This window comes from Scophthalmus maximus, chromosome 18 (genome assembly GCF_022379125.1).
Source record: "Scophthalmus maximus strain ysfricsl-2021 chromosome 18, ASM2237912v1, whole genome shotgun sequence".
Classification (NCBI taxonomy): Eukaryota; Metazoa; Chordata; class Actinopteri; order Pleuronectiformes; family Scophthalmidae; genus Scophthalmus; species Scophthalmus maximus.
Genome location: NC_061532.1, coordinates 18,240,057 through 18,263,474, shown reverse-complemented (window position 1 = coordinate 18,263,474; position 23,418 = coordinate 18,240,057). Strand labels below are relative to the sequence as shown.

The 23,418-nt window shown below is 42.2% G+C and overlaps 3 protein-coding genes and 1 long non-coding RNA gene across 12 annotated transcripts in view; 2 read left to right on the top strand and 2 right to left on the bottom strand.

The window, feature by feature from the left end:
• The window catches only part of si:ch211-140l13.3 (serine/arginine repetitive matrix protein 2), a 29,614-nt gene extending 24,946 nt beyond the window's left edge, over nt 1–4,668 (top strand). For 5 of the 9 annotated variants that reach the window (XM_035616888.2, XM_035616890.2, XM_035616887.2 and 2 more), the window contains 5 exons: nt 743–901; nt 2,881–3,024; nt 3,098–3,182; nt 3,255–3,375; nt 4,131–4,668. In XM_035616888.2, coding sequence (XP_035472781.2) covers nt 743–901; nt 2,881–3,024; nt 3,098–3,182; nt 3,255–3,375; nt 4,131–4,320 — 699 coding nt within the window. In that variant the 3' untranslated portion in view covers nt 4,321–4,668. Of the gene's footprint in view, nt 1–742; nt 902–2,880; nt 3,025–3,077; nt 3,183–3,254; nt 3,840–4,130 lie in introns of all 9 variants that reach the window. The other 4 variants (XR_004786256.2, XM_035616889.2, XM_035616891.2 and 1 more) reach the window with 4 other exon arrangements.
• Nucleotides 4,669–5,728: 1,060 nt separating this feature from the next.
• Nucleotides 5,729–11,515, bottom strand: LOC118289830 (hatching enzyme 1.2-like). The gene is made up of 11 exons (XM_035616902.2): nt 11,301–11,515; nt 9,362–9,571; nt 9,235–9,285; nt 8,943–8,996; nt 8,804–8,850; nt 7,903–7,972; nt 7,691–7,805; nt 7,290–7,462; nt 6,592–6,673; nt 6,359–6,480; nt 5,729–5,811 (listed from the first exon to the last, which is right to left on the bottom strand). Exons 2-11 carry the CDS (start codon nt 9,393–9,395, stop codon nt 5,789–5,791), a joined length of 771 nt encoding a protein of 256 aa, XP_035472795.1. The 5' UTR covers nt 9,396–9,571; nt 11,301–11,515; the 3' UTR covers nt 5,729–5,788.
• Nucleotides 11,382–23,418, top strand: part of igf2r (insulin-like growth factor 2 receptor) — a 38,100-nt gene continuing 26,063 nt past the window's right edge. Inside the window, exons 1-4 of the mRNA XM_047328836.1 lie at nt 11,382–11,697; nt 14,480–14,619; nt 20,678–20,796; nt 22,431–22,529. Coding sequence (XP_047184792.1) covers nt 11,489–11,697; nt 14,480–14,619; nt 20,678–20,796; nt 22,431–22,529 — 567 coding nt within the window. The 5' untranslated portion in view covers nt 11,382–11,488. The remainder of the gene's footprint in view (nt 11,698–14,479; nt 14,620–20,677; nt 20,797–22,430; nt 22,530–23,418) is intronic.
• LOC124849602 lies at nt 12,296–15,526 on the bottom strand. Its single transcript, XR_007030114.1, has 2 exons — nt 15,423–15,526; nt 12,296–14,644 (listed from the first exon to the last, which is right to left on the bottom strand). It is a non-coding gene; the product is annotated as an uncharacterized LOC124849602 (long non-coding RNA).

Genomic DNA, 23,418 nt, shown 5'->3' with positions numbered 1-23,418 from the left:
ACCGACACAGGTTCAAACACACACCGGCTCTGCACTCGGCAGACACGGTGTTCTCCTGCATACAGGAAATAAAGCTGTAGCTTCCCTGCTGTTTCCAAAGGAGCTGTCAAAGAGTTGCAGGCTGCTTGGAAAGTGTCCAAGTAGTTCCCTGCATACTGAAGAAAGGGTTTCGTTTTATACCTGCAGCGTATTTTCCTTGACATAAATCAATCTCGGCTGTATGATCTGCCTCGGTATTACCGCCGCAGGCAGCGGGCGGTTCGTGTTCTAATTTCTTCACGGATCAGAGAGAAACGGAGGTCGCCCGCTCCCACAATCCACCTGTGGCAGCTGTCAGATTTCCAACAGGTGCTGGGATGTCGACATGGTTGTTCTGAAATGTGAACAATTCACCACCTGTTAACTATGTCAGTGTCATTCATGGTTCCCGAAAAGAGTTGCAATTTGAAAATGTGCAACATTTTAACTGTTTAACTGAACTGATTTGGGAAAGTCCGCCCAAACCCGGGTGATTTCACGCGGAATTTCGCGGAATTTCTTCGCTTGGGTTTTGACAACAAGTTGACTCACTATTTCCTGTTTTCCCGGAGACTCGTGTCATCCGGTGTTAAGCTGAGAGGTTTAAAAGACACGATGGACTAATTCTGTGCAATCAAATAGAAACACACTCCAACTCGTTACACATGAGTCACATAAGTGTTCGTGTGTGTGTGTGTGTGTGTGTGTGTGTGTGTGCGTGCAGAGCGAGGGCGACTGGTCTGTAGTTCGACGCCGGCTAGAGGAGCTGATCAGAGAAAACTCCGAGCTGAGGAAGAAACTCACAGTCACACCACAGTGCCACCTCCAGGCCGACCGATGTACTGCAACAACACCTGTCGCGTCCCATGAGAGACGCACGCAGGTAAAGTCCAGTACAAACTTTTAGTTTTAGTTTAAAATCCTCACTAAAAGTTTGTCAAAACTATAAGATAATATTTATGATTATTTACGCGCCTGTCACACCCCATTCTTTTCTCTTTGCTCTTCGTTATTAATGCAAATATTGGGAGCGAGGTGTGAACGTGAACGCTCTGAAACACAGAAGTATGACACATTTGGTTCACAGCGTCACTGTTTTTTCCACATTCAGAAGAAAAATGACTTCACAACTCGGTACATGGGAACTTCCATGTCGGGGCACGTGAGTGCACAATAAATAAATACAGGTGGAGGCCTCACTCGAAGATCTTTGATCAGCAACTCGAGCCCGAACGTGCTCGAGTTCAGTCGCAGGGGAGGAGAGGAGGGAGGAGCCGCCTCACAGATTTGTTCTTTTATATTTACCTAAGTGAGCAGAGACAAAATTCCTTGGCAGGCTGCAGAGTTAACGCCTGTGTGTGTGTGTGTGTGTGTGTGTGTGTGTGTGTGTGTGCGCGTGTGTGTTCACTGGACCAACTTGACATAAATCTCTTATTTAGGCCCGATGGATACCACCTGTCACTGGGGAGATGCATATTCCAGAGATTTGATCATTGGCATAATCAACCCCCCCCCCCCCCCACACAAGGAAAACAGCCAAATAAGGACATTAGAGGACCTAAAACAATTATGAAATATTAATAGCGCAGCTGACGGCGCTGTGCCGTGATACACTAAAGATTAACTTAAAGTTTGACACTAAACAACGTCTTTTCTGGTTCAAGTGTGTGATTAATACAGTGAGATGAGAGGTGGTTATGTGACAGTCAGAGATATTAAATGGTAAATGGTAAAAGGAATGTATTCATAGAGAGATTGTTCTAGTCTCAGGTGGTTAGGGTTAGTGGGGGGAAGTGGGGAATCGAACCGCCGACCTTTCCGCTTTGTGGATGACGTCTCTAGAAGAGTAATATATTGTAAGTAATATAGCAATGAAGTGTGCTGTGATGTCCAGTTGGTTGTGGTTTGCAACTTCACCACCAGATGCCGCCAAATATCATTTGCTTTAAGGCATTATTATTATTATTATTATTATTATTTCAGGTGAGGGTTTTTTTCCACTGCACATGACTCATCAATTCTTAAGAGATGTCGGCACATGAGAAAATTGGTGACTACCAAAATAAATAAAATGGCACATATTAAGAATCTGTATGAATCTGTTCATATGAGTTTTTTCCAGTTGGAGGCTCCTTGATTTATAAACTAATTTAGGCCAAACAATCCTTAAAAAAATGACAATATCAACGTGTGGATTCACACTTCGATATGCGATATTGACCAACTTGTGTTCTTTAAGCAGCCTGGTTGTAAAATAAAGTCTGTTTTAAAACCTGCTGAAGATTCCTGAGCTGATGGAAATACATGAAGCGATGCCGCCCCCTACTGGCCCTCTGTTCAAAGTTCAAGTTCAAGTTATATTCAAAATGTTTGATTGCTTTCGTCCCTCTCGTGTTTTGTCTCCTGTTTCAATCTGGTCGGCATCAAGTTGTCCGCGTAAATAATACAGTGTTACTAAGTGGTCCTTGAAGCACCGTGGCAATAATTCATGAGGACGGACGAAGGACGGTGTCAAAGCACCGAGTGACCTCATCACATATGCTCCCCAGAGCAGTTCTGTCGCTGGACGAAACCAGATTCTTACCATCGCACATCACATACTGTACGACCAAGATGTTGCAGAGATTATAAAGATCATGTTTCATATAAAAGGTGAAATTCATGTCCTGAAAAACAGGGTGACTCCGAAGGTGACTCGCAGAAACCAGTCTAAATCCCCAAAAGCTTTGGGGAGATGGATAAATATATATGTTTTCATTCCCAGGGAAGAACACACACAGTAGCAGCGGCGTACAACCAAGATAGAGAAACAACAAAACAAATATATCACTTTAACCGCTGAACTTTTCTCCTCCCGCGCAGACGGGGCGGCGTGCGTCCGACCGGCGCGGCCTGGCGACCTCCGCCGCCGCCGGGTCGAGGAACGCGATTCCCGCGCACCGGAAGACGGAGACGGTCACGTTCTTCAACGGAGACGTGAAACACACGTCAGGAGACGGGAAAGTGGTGAGATCCGGCTTGTTTTAGAGATTGACGTCGGTTCTTCTCATGTTCCTCAGCGTTTTCCTACTCTGTTCAGGTGTATTACTACGCCGGCCCGCAGACGACACACACCACCTACCCGAGTGGCCTGGAGATCCTCCACTTCCCCAACAGGCAGATCGGTAGGAGACGTGCCTTTCGCTCTGAACTTCACGAGGCGGATCTGTTGACCAACGGTCTCTTTGTGTGAACAGAGAAGCGACACCCCGGAGGCCAGAGGGAGATTTTATTCCCCGACCGCACCATCAAGTGTCTGGAGCCCGACGGCAGCGAGAGGACGATCTTCGGCGACGGCACCATCGTTCACGTCTCACCGTGAGACAGGACGAGCAGCCGTCATCACTCCAGGACTCCTCACACACACACAAATAATATGCAGCGTCGCCGTGAGGGCCAGACACTGACATCATCCACTTTTGATATCAAGCACTAAATACTTTATGCATTTATGTCTAGATGGATTGATTGTTATGGAAAATTGAATCAGGAAGACGAAGGCCGTGTCCGTCTTGAGCAAAAGTATTTATTGCTTAAGAGCCCAAATACATTGAGGAGATTTTTCTGATTCGTTACACGGATCAACAAGTGGTCAGTGCATGTTGTCCCCCCTCCCTCCCCAAAACCCCTCCCTAGCCCGGTCAGAGTGACAGATTTAACTCTGAGAATCACGTGTCGTCATCTCCATAGAAACACTGTTTCTCTGTCTCGGTAAAAATGTAGGACAAAGGGCGACCGACCTCGCAACTAGGACTCAACATTCTAAGAGTCAGGACAGAAATGTGTGTACAGAGGATCGTCAGTCGTCTTAGATACTGAAGAAAACTTGAAAATGTGATGATTGTCAGGCAGATTGTTTTAGTTTCTAATATCTCTAGCATATTGGTGCATATGATCAATGTGTTATTGACAAATTCAGATCCTTAAACTTTCAATAACAGATTCAATTTCTTAGTTCTCATCTCTCACCGACTTTCTGATTTGCATCAGAGCTCTTTATTTTCATCATTTTTTGTTGTTGTTGTTGTTTTGAAAAGCGCTTATTTTTCCTAATTAATATCATTATCTCGCAGGTCCGGTGAGAAGACGGTCGACTTCCCCAGCGGTCAGAGGGAAATCCACACTTCCCGGTACAAGAGGAGAGAGTATCCCGACGGGACGGTGAAGACCGTCTTCCCCGGCGGGCGACAGGAAACCAAGTATCCATCGGGCAGAGTTCACGTCAGGGACGAGAACGGAGTCTCCGCCTCACACTGGAAATGACCGCAGGCGTTATCCGTCGTCTGCTCCGAGCCTCGTGTCGTAGATGTCACAGTGTCGTGATCTTCATGCGTCTTCAGTCGGTTTGAAGCATCGACTGACAACTGGAGGATCCTTCGGTCCCCAGAGCAGAGAATCAGAGTCCTCTTCTCCCTCCTCCTCCTCTTTCTTCTCCCTCCTCCTCCTCCTCCTCCTTCTTCCTCCTCCTCCTCCTCCTCAATCAAGCCATAAAATATAGTTTTTAATAAATTCCCAATATATATCGTCTTTGGCCAAACTTCCAAAACAACGTTCAGAGAAGCGACAGTGAACATGTTCTCTAAGGTGTAATAAAAATCATTTTTAAGAATATTTGCCGACTGAATTCAGTGTAAATGTTTCTGTGTCGTGTTTGAGAGATATTTATTTTGCTTCAGATAGAATCTGTTCGTAATGTGTTTAAATAAAACACTTTGGACCCAAGCAAAATACTCAAACTGCGGATGGGACTTTTCTATGTTCGCTGTCAGAATATATATAAATATATATATATATACACATATATATATATATATATATATACACATATATATATATATATATATATATACACATATATATATATACACATATATATATATACACATATATATATATATATTCTTTTTTTTTCGTCAAATTTTTTTTTGTCGGGTTTGATTTCTGCAGAAAAATACGATTATTAATAATCACAGATTTATCTCTACAGCTTGGTCTGAATTGTACAGAAGAGTATCAAGGTCAAGTATGAGAAGGAGAAAAAATGCAGGATTAAAGTGAACATTTCCAGGGAAAAGGTTGAAATGTCGAGAATAAAAGTCAAACTGAAGCAGGAGATTTTCTTTTTTTACCAAGAATAAAGTTGAAATACCGAGAACAAACTTGAGAAACCAACAAGTTTGGAAAGATGGAACACAGCAGAGAATTCAGGCTTCAGCCACTCACTTTTCTGGACCCGCTGACTGTCCATTTTTTCTATACAGTCTATGACATATACACATGAGTTTGCAATAAAATGGTCCAGATGCAGGTTGATGCAAGATATTAAAATGCTTGTTTCAGAATATAATGACAATACGTTAGTAGCCCGAGCCTGAAGACGGTTATACTGTTGTCTGCCGTTATAGTGGAGATAAACCATTATATAATACATTTTTTGTTGTTGTTTTTTATTATTTGTTTTTCATTTTAATTATTTATTTCAATTTATTTTATTCTAGTTCCTTTTTTCTTTTTTGTCTTATTTTTGTCTATATATATGTAGCATTGATGCACGTTGATATAAAATGATGTACAAAATTGTAATAACCAATAAGATGTTGTTGATGTTAAAAAAAAACATTCACACTGTAGAAATGTGAGGGGTACCAAAGACGATGGTAAAAAGCAATTTAGATATAATTTTTTTTATTAAATCTCAAGGCACGTGCAGGTAAACCAGCAGCAAGTCTGCTCACTGTGATTTCATCCGCTCATCTGAAAGGAAAGAAATATATTTAGTATTGTTGAAAAGCTGCTTCCGCTTGAACCGACTCTGCAGTTCATTTTTTATAGGGATTTTTCCCAAAAAGCATTCATTATGATTTTATTTTGAACTGCAGTAATATATGTCAACACTCACTATTGCACCTATTGGACAGTGCTTGCTGTCAATCACGCTGTATCCCGATACATTTTTTTATTGTGTATTTGACTGTAAATGAACCATTAATATCACGCTGTACTGAAGAAGACTTGAAACTAGAGATTGAACCATAAACTCCTCAGGGAAATGTTTTACTGACGTTATAAATCAAGAGAGAAGCAGAAGAGTCGTTCTCTCATAGGCTTCTATAGAAACAACAGGTGGAGTCGCCCTCTGCTGGTCAGTACAGAGAATAAAGATTTTAGGCCCTTCAGCATTGGCTTCACTTTCCTTTACGTCCATTCGTATATACTGTCTTTGTGTCGTGGCCATTAGAGGATTATTGGATCTCATGACACCTGCAGAGGACAGACAGCGGTGTGCTGCGGAGGTTGTTACCACAGTGGTAGAGTGTGTTCAGTCTCTGGATGTCCAGCTGGCTCAGGTGTGTCCTCTGACCCATCTGCCCTCCGTCCCGCTTGGACAACATGGTCGGACTGCCGTCAGCAGTGAAGAAGAACCTGCGATTGAGAGACATGAAATATACACTTACTAGATTTACATCGTCGGCCGTAATTCTTAAATGAAGCGGCTACAGGATCAGTCACCGGGGAAGTGATAACATGACTCACTGGCCGTAGTGCGTGATGGAGTTCAGGTCGTAGGGCAGGTTCAGAGTGTTCCCGCGCAGCAACTTGAAGTTATTTTTTCTCTCTTTAAAATTGGAGAAGTTGCAAATTATTCATAACTTATACTTGTGTTTTGAAGCCATATCCAAACACAGTATAGCCGAGTCCAAAAAATTGCATTACGGCACTGAAATTCACGCGTTCCGTCAAACTTCTGTAACGTCAAATTCAAATCTGTGTTTATCTCAGCGATCTTTCTGAAACATAAAAAAGAAGCGTTTCCCCCTGACGTGTGCTCTCATAGTCCAAGTCAAACTGGCATCTATTACAACTCGGCTGCAACCAACGATTCATTTCATAATCGATGTAATCTGTCGATTATTTTCTCGATCGATCGATTAGTTGTTCGGTCAAGAAAAGGTCACAAAAATCGTGAAAAAAGTCGACCGTGTTTTTACCGGAACCCTGAAATGATGTTTCGTTTTTCTCCGCACACCAAAGATATTGCGTTTCCTGAGACACCAGAAAGTATTCAATTAAATATCCATTTAAGAAGCTGAAAGCATAGAATTTTGCCTTATTTTTTCATAAAAACAACTTAATTAATCGATGACTAAATTAATCGCCAACTATTTTGACTATCTTACTTATCGATTAACTGTTGCAGCTCTAATTACATCTTTTTTATTTTTTTTGCTCACCAGGAATGATGCTCTGCCACTGCACGGTGATGTGCTGGTCCCGGTCCATGCGCGTGTGCTCGTGATGCAGTCCCAGCGCGTGGACCGCCTCGTGGCAGAGGTTCCCCACGGTGCAGCTCTGGGTGAAGTACAGCGGCTGGGCTCCTCCTCGACAGCCGACAAAGGACGCACAGCTACGAAGAAAAGACAAGCCGGCGAGTTGTTTTCCCCTCTCACCTCTGGGTGGTGTGTTAAAGCCATGTGGTTTTATTTCATTCACCTGGGTTTTGAAATGTCGTGATGTGAAAAAGAAAACCCCAAAAAACACTGTGCTGGACTGGATTTCAAGAAGTGAGATAATATGCTGCTTTTGTAATTTGGGTGAATTGACCCTTTAACTCGGAACATATTTCTCTTCTCACCCATTGCCGTCCTGGATCTTCAGGTAGCTCAGCTCCGCGCTGTGTTTCTTGAAGCGGATACACGTGACGTCCGATATCATTTTGAAAGCGGCGTCGATGTCCGGCTCTCGATGAGCTGGTAAAAGAGTGAACACGCAGAAACCGGTTCATCGTCTGCATACGGAGTGGACTTTTACGTCACGAGAGACCAATTAGAACCACAAACAACTCACCCAGTTCGCCGCTGATGACGTACGGGACGACGGCGTCCGGCCACAGGGTCTCCACAGCGTTCCTGTCCTCCTGTGTCATGAGCACAATCTGAACTGTTCCACACTAATATTTGAAAGTGTTTTGAAACTGCTTCCCAACATTTAAATCTTCCCAGTGGAAATCAAACACATTGTTTCAACACTCCATGTCATTATTTAGTATTTAAGTTCACGTCAAGCGTGTTTCCCTACTGTTGTAAGAGATATTTCTTATTTCTTCAGGTCTTAGAATTCCCTGGTGAAACTATGGATCTACCCCTTGGTCCATTTCCTTGGCCCTACCCCTTGGATCTACCCCTTGGATCTACCCCTTGGTCCATTTCCTTGGCCCTACCCCTTGGCCCTACACCTTGGATCTACCCCTTGGTCCATTTCCTTGGCCCTACCCCTTGGCCCTACCCCTTGGTCCATTTCCTTGGTCCTACCCCATTTGATCTACCCCTTGGTCCATTTCCTTGGCCCTACCCCTTGGCCCTACCCCTTGGCCCTACCCCTTGGCCCTACCCCTTGGTCCATTTCCTTGGTCCTACCCCATTTGATCTACCCCTTGGCCCTACTCCTTGGCCCTACCCCTTGGCCCTACCCCTTGGCCCATTTCCTTGGCCCTACCCCTTGGCCCTACCCCATTCGTTCTTCCACTCCACCTGAAGTCAGCATCTGACCACCCTACGTTTGGAGGGTGTTTTGTTTGAGGTGTTTTGAAGTGGTAGACAACCCTTTGCCCCTTGGTCTTCAAAAGAAAAATGGGACACCCTACCAAGACGTTGGTATGCGCAAAAAGGGTGGGGTGGGGAAAAGCGGGTAGCATAGGAAAATGGGACGGACCCTTGCTCTTTCTTGCCATCAAAACAAAAAGTCTTACCGGTATGAGAATGTCTCCCTCTTGGACAACCATGTCTCCTTTAAGCTCTGAAATATAATAGGATAAAAACAATCACGGTACATTTGTACATTTGGTTTTTTTTGTATATTCATCTGTTTGTGATGTACTTGAATTTTACCCTCTAACGTTTCTGCACTGGCTCCCTGTGGTGGCCGGAAAAAGATGGTAACCCCTACAGAAATGTACAAATTTATATAATTTCAAACATAAAATCTCAAAGTCTTCCAACAAATGGTACCAACTGAAAAAGAGACATCCAACAATAACTCATTTTTCATTCCTGAAAATGAATTTTTGAGCATGTAAACGGTCTACTTACTAAAACCTTCTGGAAACTGTGCAGAAACAGGCATTTGAAAGTTGCAGCAAATATTTAAAAAAAAATTAATTAATCCAAAAAGATCCCCCACCTGGTGTCGGAGTAATCGCATCCTGGGTTTGATTTATGGGCAAACAACCAACTGCATGAAAAGAGAGAGTAAATCATCATCATCGCTCAGCAGAACATCGGCTGTTTGAATATGAATCTTTTTGTACCTGTGGAGACGCAGATGGAAAGCAGAAGCCACATAGTGAAACAGGACGCTTTCTTTCTGTCTTAACGGAGACGAGCGGTGAACCTGCGGCCTCCTCTGTGACACACACCTGATAATCCAGTCACCAGGTGAGTCTACTTCAACACTGATCGTCACCTCTCAGCCTCAGTCCGACCTGTAGGGGGCGCTGCTGTCGCTTTCGCAGGTCACGCTGTGGAGACGACAAAGTGTATGGAAGCGAATCTGATCACCAGACTTTTTTTTTTATAATTTAAAAGGCACTGAATTTCTACAACAGATTTTTTTTTTGCATTGAAATTACGTGTCTGATTGTTTTTTGCATCTGAATTCAACACTTCTTAAATTGCAATAACTGATTTTCACGTGTGTTTTTCAATGTAAAAAAATTCTGTATCAAAACAATTCAGTGTAAAAAAATCAGTATTAAACATTTTCAGCATCAAAAAATTCTGCACTATAAAAATTCAGTTTAAAAAATTTTCAGCATTATAAAAAATCAGTGTCAAAAAAATTCAGCATGATAACAATTCTGTGTAAAAAATTCTGTGTAAAAAAATAATTCAGCATTAAAGAATTCAGCATTATCAAAATTCTGTGTAAAAAAATTCAGATGCAACATCTGGGACACCAAGGATAAGCGATCGATTCTGTGTAAACTCGAACCAACATCCAGCCACTTCTGAATGGTGAGTATGATATTCATTCATATTTCATTTTTTATCTGTATGTTATGCTGGCAACAATGTAGCACTCACAAAAGCATTTGGGGCCTAATTGTTCAGAAAATAAAAGTATAATATCAGCAACTGTCTGCTTTTCTTTCGGTGATGAATGAGGGGTTTTGGCCACTAGAGGGACCAAATGTCAACAGAAGACTCCAATACAATTCATGAGAATTCTCCTGGGCTGTGACGTTCAGGTACAACAGCAGCAGCAGCTTCTTTAACCCAGACTGACGACTGACTCTGAACAAACCCTCTCCCACTAAATGTTGACGATGGTCTAAGTTGGAGGACCATGAGATGAGCGGTTGGTGCTGGAGGAGGCAGGATGAGACAGAAGTCAAAGTGACTTTGTGGCTGTGCGATCTGTGCTTATATATAATGACACAATCAGGCACCAGAGACAGACTTCCTTTTTGGGGGGTTTTCCTTTCTTTTATGTGGTTTTCTAAATATGAATATGTTTTTAAAAAAAGTTTATATATTGTGTCCAAGTGTTGGACACTCAAGTACAACAACTTTCAAACAGTTTGTACCACAGGGCTTTTTGCTGCGGATGCATGATTACAAAGCGAAACATATGTTTCACTGATCAAATCTTAAATCTGAAGAGAGAATTTAAAGAAAGACTGACTCTGAGTTGTATTAAAAAGTCTTAACACGACAGAAAACCCTGTTTAAAGCTTTTTCTCACATTCTGCATTTGTACTAAATCAACGAATGAAAAATGTTTGGTCAAACTGAGAGTGAACACACACACACACACACACACACACACAATGAATATATTCAGTTTACTGTCCTGGAGGAGCAAAGAAACCAGAAAACATTCACATTTAAAAAGCTAAAAAATCCGACAATTTCCACTACTTGAACCGATTATTCGATTCTCAAAATAGTTGGCGGTTAATTTAGTAGTCGATTACTAGTCGATTAATCGAAGTAACGGTTGCAGCTCTAGTACACTGTACGATGTCGAATGTGTCCTACGTATTATCAGTGTTACAGTTTTTCCCCCACAGTCCGTGAACGCAGCCGCCCGTCATCGCCATAAAAACTACTTGAACCGATTATCCGACTGTCAAAATAGTTGGCGATTAATTTAGTAGTCGATTACTAGTCGATTAATCGAAGCAACTGTTGCAGCTCTAGTACACTGTACGATGTCGAATGTGTCCTACGTATGATCAGATTTACATTTTTTCCCCCACAGACCGTGAACGCGGCCGCGCGTCATCGTCATGTGACGTCCTGTCATGTGGTCGCAGTCACTTCCTGGTTCCTACTCATCTGGTTCGTCGCAGACTGACGGACTCTGCTGCATCATGTCGTGCTGAACTCTCGCGCTCGTCAGGACATTAATCTCTCCCCCGTGGTGAACCAACATGTTGTGTCGGCCTCCATCATCCAGCCGCCGCCGCCGTGTGCCCCCGAGGCTGGCGGGCCTCTGGGTCGTGGCGGCTCTGGGGTGTTTGCTGGCCCGGTCCGGAGCAGCGGAGGAGGCGGCGGCGGCCGGCGGCAGCAGCAGCAGCAGCAGCAGCGGCGGCAGCGGCGGCGGCGGGACTGGGAGCCTGTGGTACCAGGACCTCTGCAGGTAACACAACACACCGTCACCGACGAAACACAACACGGTGTAGCGATTACAGCGTCTCATCATCTCACACGCTTTAAACCAAGGTTCATGTCCAATATGATGATTTTTCATTTGCTCGTCGCCGGGCACCCGGTGTCACACAACCGGTGGTGTTAAAAAAGGTCCCCTGATACATGTGGCTCACGAACAATCGATCGGCGTTTTTATTTCGGTTCCAATATCAACTTTTAGATTCGGTTTGTTCCGATTAAAAACCGATTTATTAATTATCGAACGGTTCGAGTTAGCTAAGGTGCCGATAAAACGGACTTAAGCCTCTCATTAATTTTTTTTAATCAATCCAGTCATAATTTAATTTGAATGACAACTTCATATCTACAAGGTCAAAGGTCAAATTATGTAACAGTTGTTTTTGTTTTTAGCAAGCTTGAATATGTAGCCTAGCTTAACCGCTAAGATCACATGATGATGTTACATGTCATGTTAACAGCTAACGCTAACTGTTAGCTAACGTTAATTCATAGGTTTTTCAAAGGGACCCTGGCAGAGAAATGTGTGTGTGTACGTTAACTCGAGTGATACATTTTAGGAAATATTGTACTTTTTTAAAACACTTATTCCATTTATTTGCCAGCTTCAGTTACAAGTTTCTTTAAAACATATTTATATATTTTAGCATACCTACAGTAAGAAGAGCATAGAGAACGATTATAAAAGCATCAGCCAACAGTTGATACAAGTAGAACTTCAGTTAAGAGTTAGTTGATGAATCACAGAAGCACAAAAAAATCTATTGATTCATATTTTTCTTTTTGTAAAAACACAAGAATAAATCATGTTTCCCGTTTTTCAAATATGACGATCTAACTTTAATTTGTTCTTTTAATAATTGTGAAGTTGGGGGAAAACCAGCATTGTGGAGGTGTCGCTTTGGTCTTTTAAAATCAATCAATCAATCAATCAATCAAATAAACTGGTGCACAAAACATAATGAAAACAAACCGATTGCAATCGCAGCCCTTTCTACTGTAAATGAGATCTGAGCTAGCTCCGCCCACAACCTAAAGAAGATGTGCAATTTGTGTTATTAATAATATTCCAGTTTAATATTATATCATTATATCTGATTAGTATAACAGTCACTACTGTCCTGCACTGACTGCTCCTCCTTTTAACTTAGCTACAGTTCTTACAATTCGTAATACTTAGGAAGCAGTACTTTAACTTGTACTTTTAAAGTACAGTATAAGGACTTTTACTTTAGTGTTTCCTCCACCTCTCATTGGCTTTAACTTTACATTACAGACTGAACAATCTGTTGACCAAACACAGCGTTGTCCTCCTTTTACTGAGCCCTGTGCAGGCGGCTGCTGTTCAAATATTGACGCAGCGCCGAGGCAGGAACCAGATCCCGTGTTCACTGTTTCATGAGAAAAGGCCGATGACAATCAGAAACAGTTCACCAGGAACTTTTGGTAGGTTTAACTTCCAAATGTAGATAATACGCAGAGGTTAGAGGGGGATTATTATTCTAATTATTTGCTCAACGTTGTGTGCAAAAGGTTTGTGTGTCGCGGGGTAGGCCTGTCACGTTATCCACTTATCTTATGATTAAATGAATATGAAGTCAATCATTTTCAATGGCTTCAATAACAGCCGATGTGTCAACATGTGTGTTTGTTGACATAAGAATGAAGGTCCTACAGACCTATACTGTAAAAAAGGTCTTTAAATGACGATAATATTGTTTATTGCAATATTTTCTGGGACAATATATCGTGCAACAAAAAGTAGTAGCTGTTGAAGCAATTTACATGTTTTTGGTGATTATGTTGAAGTAAATTCATCCCCTGCAGCAACGAGCCATCGGTCACCAGTTTCAAATGTTAATTATCTTCTTTTATTTCGTGAATAAAAATAGAATTGGGTTTGTGTCCCACAAAGTTCGTACGCCCTTTGGCAAACCTTTTGCAGCCAGCTTAAAGTGTTTTTACTCCTGATTTTGGGCTTTTCCCCCGCTCCTCCTCCTCCTCAGAGATATTTTCAGTGTGTTGAGATCCACCCACAGATCATTTTTTAGTTGCGTTCAGGTCAGAGGACAACGTGGGTCGTTCCAGACGCTTCCGCTCGCTCTTCTTGAAGTGGTTTCACGATGGATTTCGACTTCTGCTTTGAATCATTGTTCGCTGTTGTAGAGACCGGCGTCTCTTCAGTTTCACTTTCTCGACTGACTGAAATTTGATCATATTTAATGGAAACCATTCGTCTCGTGTATCTACTAGCTCTTGATCTAATTGTTCAATTGTTTGATTGAAATAATGTCAGTAAGCAACAAAACATATCCATTTTAATTTTCCCCAAAGCCCATTGTAAAAAATTTCAAAATGACAAAATAACCCTTTTTGTCATTTTGGCTTAAAAATTAATTAAAACATAAAAAAAGTTGCTGATTATTTTTCTCTTGTTTGACTGTTTCTGCTCTGCAAAACAATTTAAATTCATAAAAATGTATTTATTAAATTTAAAAAATGTAAAGAATCTTGCATAACTATTGTTTAAATCCTTCATTAATGAATATTTTTTTGTCAGGCTCCAGCTCCTCAAATGTTACGATTTTCTTCGTGTCAGGAAAATTGTGGTGCGCAATAATTAGATGGTAAAAGAAGTAATCGTTAGTTTCCGCAACCACAGTTGCAAGCCTCTCACTTTTGTTGCTGTCGTTGTCGACAGGCCTCTTCACCACAAGGTTTGATCCCATCTGTCTTTTTCCCTTGTGTTGCAGATATAAGTGGGAAGCTATCGACCGCGACAACAGAGTGAGCTACACGTTGAAGCTCTGCGAGTCTTCGCCGGCGACCAGCTGCGGCCCGAGCGCCGCCGCCTGCGCCCAGGACCTCGCCACCGGCACCAGACAGTCCGTCGGTGAGTGCAGTCGGGAAAAAACAGTCTGTCGGAGAGACAAAGGCTTAACACAATTAAGTTTGAGCAACAATTGGACACGTTCTCTTCACAATGCAGCTGCTACAATAGGGTGACTTGTGCTGTCCGGACATTTTCTGGAGCAGCTGAAAGAAAATGTTGCTCCGGACATCAGTCTCCGGAAAATTCACAACGAGTGCTGCGTTCGTCACATGTGAAAGGCAAACGTCCTTGGTGACATTTTCCTGGAGTTCATATCTCAAAACAAACTTGGTGGTGACACTTTTTTCAGGGTCACAGTTGTGATGTGATCATTTTTTTAAAGTGCAGCTACTGTACAGCGGTTTCAAAGCGAGTGTCAGCTGACAGGTGGGCCGCACCTGATCGAACAAGGAGATCTGCAGCGAGCTGGCTTTCGTGTCGCTGTAGTCGTATTGTACACGTTGTTTTCTTGTAGTCACGAGACGGGTGAGATAGAAAAAAAAAAGGCGGCTCCATGTTTATGCTGTCGTGTGAACTCCACAGCGATCTGTAACACTTTGAGGAGACGAGTCACGGGTTCTGGCTTTGCAGAATTGCGAGTTTCAGTTTGCTAATCAAACTCCTTGAGTTTTAATCTTTGCTTCGCTACCGCCTCGTCTTTGCCGTACTTTGAACGCCACTTGTCTCCGCGGGGGCAACAGCCCGTGTGAAGTTGCACAATTCCAGCTTAAGTTGTGGTTTTGCAAGCGTCAACCCTTGACCCCCCCATCAGGAGACGAGACCTAGTGTCGTGATAAAAACAGATAGAAATATTAAATACCCACTGTAGCCTCGAATCCAGCAGTGGTGTTTACAGCAGGTGCAGACAAGACCGTTTCCTGGCACCGAGCCCTTCACACGCTGTTCTCATAACATCCATAATTACTTTGTTCATGTTTATGAGGAGCACGGTAATGATTCCTCTGTGTCTTGTGACTCTTTTAGTGACTCGCCTGGGGAAAAAATGAATTAGAAATCTACATCCTCTCTTTGTACATCTGTGGTGCACAGTTGCCATTTTGGCTTTGATCGTTCCTTTCTCCAGTGTCGCCTCTTTCTATTGTCACATACAATACTTTAACACAACTCATATAATTCTTAGTTATTATTGGATGCGTGTGCACCTCTACATCCTTTTTATGTTAATCACGCCGTGTGGGTCGGATATACGGCTGCAACTAATGGTTATTTTGAATATTTGCTTTTGTGTATAAAATGTCTTAAAGGAGACTTATTGAGCTTTTTAAATTCGCCCATAAGTTAAAAACCCCAAAGTCGGCGGTTAAAGGGAGCTTCCTCTCCCCGACAGAAAACACTGAAACTCCTGACGCTCCTCAAACGCCTCGTCAGTATTCCGACAGACGAGGCGTGAGTGCCGATAACTTCCGTGAGTGCATAAGTCACAACTAGTAGCTAGTCTCACTCGCCCCCCATCAAAGTCAGGTAAAGCGAGAGAGAGATAACTTCCTATACGCACTGGAAGCAGGTTGACCAATCACAACAGAGTGGAGCCTTCTGGCCAATCAGAGAAGACTGGGCTTCACTGGGGAGGGGCCTTAAAGAGACAGGAGCTAAAAAAACAAGTGTTTCAGACAAGAGGCTGTGAATGAGAGGAGCTGCAGGAAACTGATGTTTGTTTACTGAACATTAGAGCATGTGAACCTTTTCAAGTAATAATCCAGGTTAAAATTCTGAACCTGAATATGAGCATAATATGTCTCCTTTAAGTCGTCGTGTTTGATCAGATCAACAGTTCAAACCACACAAAAATGTTCGGTTTATTATAATGTACGACGACGAAGCATCAGATCCTCACATCCGAGAGGCTGGAATCATCTAATGTTTGGAAAAAATTATGCAAACACTTTTTGCAAAGACGATTATCAAAGAAGTCGCCGATTCATTTTTGGCCAGTCATTTTTTTAATCGATGAATTTCGATTTTAAGGATGAGAAGTTTCGCTGTGATTGGGATCGTTAGAGAAAAGAAGCACCACACGCCTGTGGCCTGTGGTTGACGACGTGGTTTCTTTTTTAATGCCCAGAGAAGAGCTTTATCAGGACATTAGCAGATCGGATCTCTGTGCTGATGAGGCTGAATCTCCTGCTGCTGCTGCTGCTGCTGATGTATTGTTGTCAGCATATCCACATCTCAGCCCTGGAAGACCTGATGTGTCCAGATTTCTCTATTCACTGTCCTTCTGCTAACTCACACCTTCTTACCGTAAATAGACCAAAACCCAGCTTTCGGGCACTTCCACATTGGCTTCATTTTCCGAATCCCGTCGACTGTACAGTACATTTATTTTTTGTGCAAACACCAGCGTCTGGTTCCTTTGTGGTAAACTCGTCGCGCTCGTCTCGGTCAGTCAGACCTTAAGTGAACAGATCGCCGCCTCCTAACTGCATCGTAAATTGATTAAACGTAATCTAAAGCAGCCGATCTCCAGCGTTCTCTGTTCCTAAGCTCCCTGTAAACAAATTCAAACTGAGTAATGTTTAGGACGTCAGCAGCACGGAATCAATCAATCAATTCATCGAAAGGTTGGTTCAACTAAAGATGTCAATTAAAGTTTCCGTTACGTCACTGTCTCTGATTCTGTCCGTGAGCCGCGTGTCAAGACGACCGGCTGCCAGACAGAGTTTACGTCCAAGTCCCACGACGACAACAACAACTTGTGCTGCAGTCGGAGGTCGTGACCTTTCTCCCGGTGACAGATTGGTGTTGGGTGTCTCTCGGCCAGAAGAGCCTGTCACCTGACTGTCAGATATCTGACTGAGTGTCGCAGACTCCCTTCGGCTTCTGTCCTTTTCTTTTCTTCTCGTTGTTGGTGTACTTTTAGGGTTTCCTCATTCGTTATTTCTTCAAGAGGAAGGTGACTTATGAAACGTGTAATGAGGAACGAGCAGTGTGGTCTGAAGGGCCGGACTTTAATCATCCTCACTCCGTGACTTATCACATGACCCTGGAGCATTTCAGCATAAACGCTCACAGACACAAATAGACACAGATCTCACACTGTGTTCTCTCTCTCTCTCTCTCTCTCTCTCCCCCCCCCCCCCCCCCTCTCTCTCTCTATCTCTCTCTCTCTCTCTCTGCTTGATCTATGCTTTGTTCATGCTCTCTGGTTGACTGGGGTCAGAAACCAGACATGGTTCTTTCTCACACTTTCACAATGTGTGATCTCAAATCAAAATCCAGGTTGAGATGAGCCTCCTTTTATTAAATTAGAGTGTTTTAAACATGAGATAGATGGCTAGGTAGGTAGTGAGGTAGGTAGATTGGTATGTAGATGAGTAGGTAGGTAGGTAGATGGGTAGGTAGATGAGTAGGTAGGTAGGTAGATGGGTGGGTAGATGAGTAGGTAGGTAGGTAGGTAGGTAGATGACTTGGTAAGTAGGTAGATGGGTAGGTAGATGAGTAGGTAGGTAGGTAGATGGGTAGGTAAGTAGGTAGATGAGTAGGTAGATGAGTAGGTAAGTAGGTAGATGGGTAGGTAGATGAGTAGGTAGGTAGGTAGATGGGTGGGTAGATGAGTAGGTAGGTAGGTAGATGGGTAGGTAGATGAGTAGGTAGGTAGGTAGATGGGTGGGTAGATGAGTAGGTAGGTAGGTAGGTAGGTAGATGACTTGGTAAGTAGGTAGATGGGTAGGTAGATGAGTAGGTAGGTAGGTAGATGGGTAGGTAAGTAGGTAGATGAGTAGGTAGATGAGTAGGTAAGTAGGTAGATGGGTAGGTAGATGAGTAGGTAGGTAGGTAGATGGGTGGGTAGATGAGTAGGTAGGTAGGTAGATGGGTAGGTAAGTAGGTAGAGGGGTGGGTAGGTAGATGGGTAGGTAAGTAGGTGGGTAGGTAGGTAGGTAGGTAGATGGGTAGGTAAGTAGGTGGGTAGGTAGGTAGAAGGTAAGTAGGTGGGTAGGTAGGTAGGTAGAAGGTAAGTAGGTGGGTAGGTAGGTAAGTAGATAAGTAGGTGGGTAGATGGGTGGGTAGGGACATGGGTAGGTAGGGAGTTTGGTAGGTAGATGGGTGGGGAGGTAGATGATTATTTTGATCCCTTTTCTGAGGTAAAAACTAGTTCAAGATCAAAATTGAGTAAAGTATAAGAAAGGTTCAACTGAAACTCATTGCAAAACATCTGTTGATCTATCCTTTTTTTACCTGCAGGTAATCAATATCAGAAAACAGTGAAAAGTGCCCTTCACAATTTTTTCGAATCCCAAGTTTGCATGTCAAATTTCTTTTTTTTTTTTCTTCAACCAACATTTAAGCAGAGAGAATGAATATATAATCACATAATAAAAAAGGACGACAACGTCACGAATGTGCCGTAAAAACTTCACAGCTTCGCTTCGCGCTGACGCCGTCGTCTCCTGCTGCAGCTGCTGTTTTCAGCTGTGTTCAGTCAAAAATCCACTGTTCACCACCTGCTCAACATTGAACAGTGGACAGACTCGGCCAGAGACCAGCTGGTGAAGACACAACTACAGTACAACAACAGCAGCTCAAGAGACAGATTGTTGACGCTAAAACAGAACTGGACAAGATGGTGAATATCGTCATTTTAATTGACCAGCTGGCCACAGTCCATAATAAGCAACTGTTCAACATATCAACTTAAGTTGTGTTCACAACTTTTTCATGCTGTCTTAGTGTCAAAAACAATCTATAAATACAAGTTTAAAAATATTAAGACTTTAGTTTATAAGTATTTTTTATGTATTATTTCTTAAAATTAGTTCATAACATGATGACAATGACAAAACAAATCATTTGAGTTCGAAACAGAAGAAGATCCCTTCTCAGTTTTGGTTAATGGATTATCATAATAGTTGCAGATTGATTATCCGATCTTAATCACGTCATATTTTCAGATTCACGAGATCTAGCTGTTCAGAGTGACACTGTTGTCTGACATGACGGACAGATCTGGCAGATGAAAGCTGTTTTGTGAATGTGCAGCGCTCCGTGTTGTGTTTGTGTGTTAGTGGGTCACAGTGTTGTTCGGCAACATTCCTGTAGATAGGACAGGGAGCTTCTCTCAGCCTGCCCTCAGACTACTTCAACTTCGCACATCGAAGTTGAAGTAGTCTTAATATTAATTTTGATGAAGTGGGTGTATATATATATATATATATATATGTATACAGTACACACACACACACACACACACACACACATATATACTGCACCACATTTAGTGTAATTAAAAACAATATTCCAATAGTTGTTATGGTTCGTTTGTCTTGTTTTTCTGATTGTTGGACTTCATATTTTACTTTTTACGTTGATGCATCAGAGCAGATATTAGCAAAGCGTCTCTCATTAACACGCTTGAGTTCCTCTCTCCGTGTTTCCTCTGGTCGACCTGCTGTGAGTTAGTTTAGTCCTGAATCACGTCGGAGGCTCGGTGCCCGGACGTTTCCCACTGCTGTCTGGGCCCCGGTGATGAATGTCGACTCGACCAGCGACAGCAGGGGTCAGGATGTTCCACTGCTCAGAGGTTCATCTTGTGTGTCTGTGTGAGGTCGCAGGTCAGCAGACCACAAGATTAACATTATTATTATTATTATCATTAATCTTTCAGACTGTCTGACTGCGACAGTAACACACACGGGGGATATCCAGTCTGAGGAGGAGGGTCTGGACGTGTTTGTGTTGGATAATCTGAGAGATACATTCACTTCTGTTCTTTATGTTTACATTTTTATTTTGACAACACTGTCACCAGTCACCAAGTTCTCTATGGCAAGTCTTTATGCATAATCTGTGTTATGATAATCCATGAAAGGTGAAGCATTCAACATTAAATTCATGTATTATCATAATTTGTTTTACTCTTTCTACTGTATCCAGACAGATATGGATCTTATGGGGTACATACCAATATTAGAGAGTAAAATATTTTCTGATACGGATATATTTGTCCGATACATTAATAAATACAATTTGCAATGAGTGAAATTCTCCATATCCATGTGAAAGACAGTTGTGTAAAATATGTCATATGTAATTGACGCTGTGTGTTCCTGTGACTGTGCAGGTGAGCTGTCGCTGCAGAGACTCTCCGGCACGGTGCTGGATTACAACAGCACGGAGAAATGTCCGGGGAGCAGCAACAACATTCAGACCAGCATCAGCTTCCAGTGTGGGAAAACCATGGTGAGACTCACCAGCATCACACCGAGTCAACGTGCTGGGTATTAGTTGGTTTTGTTCCTGTGTGTCAGCCAACATAACATAGATTCACTCAGCTGACACTTTAAACACAGTAGACAGGTGCAAAATTACAAACTATATTTAAACACTAAGCTTCACCATGAAATTACACTTAAACCCTTGTGCGATCTTCACTCATCCCTTTATGACTTGCTGAAAAAAAAACCCCAGATCAAATCCCTCGAATGTTGATAAAACGAAGTTATGATAAACATTTTCTATCACAAAAATTCTAAAACTATGTTTATTGAATACAGTCTACCAGTAGCGGCAGTGAAAGGAAGAGAGGCTACGAATGGAATAAATAATGCAGGGCAGAGACAGTGACAGGCCCCTGCTTCATGTGAGTCAAGACCTTGTGGGGCTGTGGTCTCGCCGACGGCTGAGCGGGGGCTCGACATCAGCGTGTGTCACTTCCTGTCGAGCTCTGTCTCAACAGAAGTGCATCAACGACGCTGGAAGTCCACAAAAGCCTCCTGTGGAGAAATGAAACTTGATGAAACTCTTAAAAAACAACAACGTTTAGTGCTTCGAAGAAGAAGAAGTGAGGATAGTCAAATGCAGATGATTTGTCAAAACAAAACAAAACAAAAAAAAAACCAGCGGTAAGGGTCGGACCACGGGGTTATTACTTGTGCGAGTAGTGCGCCGGGAAAATTAGCTCTTAAATTTGTAACTAGACTTTCAGAACCATATGTTGGAGTTATGTATAATTTACATAATTTGCAATGACTTCATTCAGTTGTGAACGTTTCTCCTAATCAATGCTGGTTACATTTAATCTATGTGGTTTCTTTATTGATGCGGCTGTTGTTGTTTTCCTTTCTCAACTGAAACGCATCTGTTAACCTCCTGTAGTGTGAAACCTTTGGCGGAAATGTGTATGTACACACAGGATACCTTTTTTTTTGTCTTGTCAGTGATAGTTGAAATTCATCATAGCTCCGTCGTGGTGTAAATCAGTGGTTCGCATCAGCTGTCGCTCTCACGTGACGCTTGAAAAATCACTCAACCGTGGTTTAAAAACATGTGAGACAAAAAGAAAAAGAAGAAGAAGGGTGGGAATAAAAAACAACTCTTGAGAAACCGTCCACTGCTCCAGGCTGAAGGGGAAAATCACTCGGCTGTAAATGAGTGGAATAACTGGAAAATCACATATTTATAGAAAAAAAAAATAAATTTAACATGAGAATTAAAACGTGAAAATCTCGAGATTTGTCATGTTCTATGTTAAAGGCTTTCATGAGATGGATATAAGCTTTACAGCTGAAAGAATTGTACAGTGGTTGACGTTCATGTTCCTCAGCCTCGTTTCTTCAGAAGCAGTGCTGGTTATTCTTACATCGCATGTAAAAACGAAACTAACCGCCGGTCTTACTCGTGTGTGTGTGTGTGTGTGTGTGTGTGTGTGTGTGTGTGTGTGTGTGTGTGTGTGTGTGTGTGTGTGTGTGTGTGTGTGTGTGTGTGTGTGTGTGTGTGTGTGTGTGTGTGTGTGTGTGTGTGTGTGTGTGTGTGTGTGTGTGTGTGTTCTTCCTGTTCCCACTCTAACAAAAAACGTGTGTGTGTGTGTTTTGCAGGGGACCCCGGAGTTTGTGGCCGTGTCCCAGTGCGTGCACTACTTTGAGTGGCGGACCTACGCCGCCTGCAAGAAAGACAAATTCAAGCCGCACAAAGAGGTATGTGGTGGAACATCTGACTGCGAGGCCGGCTCACTTCTCAATGTGTCAGAGAGAACGTTTCTGTTCAGGTGATGGTGTCATGAGCCGGGCGGAGGTGTGAAACGCGTGGAAAGTACATTTTCCAGTTTCCTTCGTGAGGATTCTTAGGAGGTTAAAGTCATTTAATCATCAGTGTAGAAGACGCGTCACAGCGATGTAGTCAATGTGAACTTAGCACGGAATAATTGGAAGAACGTGCGAAATGAATGAATGTGTGATTCGTCATGTGTGTGAAATTGATTTAACCTGTTTGTGTTTTTCTAAGGCAGAAGAAAAGCGAGTGATTTAAAAAGATCTGTTGAAATAAAACAAAATATTTTATTTTATTTTTTGGCTGGGGGGAAAGGAAAAAAGTATTTTGTTTTACTAATATATGTTTTTTAACGTTTATTGTGCTTTCATGGAATAATGTCTAATGGAATGTAAAAAAAAAATTCCTTTGTTAAACAAATATTTATAAATTGTACTTTTGTGATTGATTTTTTTCCCTTGAAAATCAAAAAAGTTAATTAAGTTATGCAATGGTGAAAAAATTGGCAAAATTGAAAAAAAAACAAAAAACAAATAAAACCCCTTTGACAAAGTGTTTTATTATTTTCGGTTTCGACCCAACAATTTTCATTTCGGTGCATCCCTGGTTGATATTGAGGTTATTGATATTAAATTAACCATACATAAGATGGATTAATGACTAGTTAATTTACTGACAGATGTTACAGTCTTCTTAAACTCTAATTTTTAATAGCCTATAAGTATATATTTTTTCTCAGTATCATAACGTTACGTGATTATGACAATGTGTCAGAAATATGCGGTATGAACCCACCTCCTGTGTGTGTGTGTGTGT

Coding starts and splice junctions, on each gene's coding strand:
- LOC118289830 (XM_035616902.2), bottom strand. CDS start 9,395: ATGTGGCTTCTGCTTTCCATCTGCGTCTCCACAG. Junction 8,851..8,942: donor CAGTGCAGAAACGTTAGAGG/GTAAAATTCAAG, acceptor ATTATATTTCAG/AGCTTAAAGGAGACATGGTT. Junction 7,463..7,690: donor AAGATCCAGGACGGCAATGG/GTGAGAAGAGAA, acceptor TTTTCTTCGTAG/CTGTGCGTCCTTTGTCGGCT.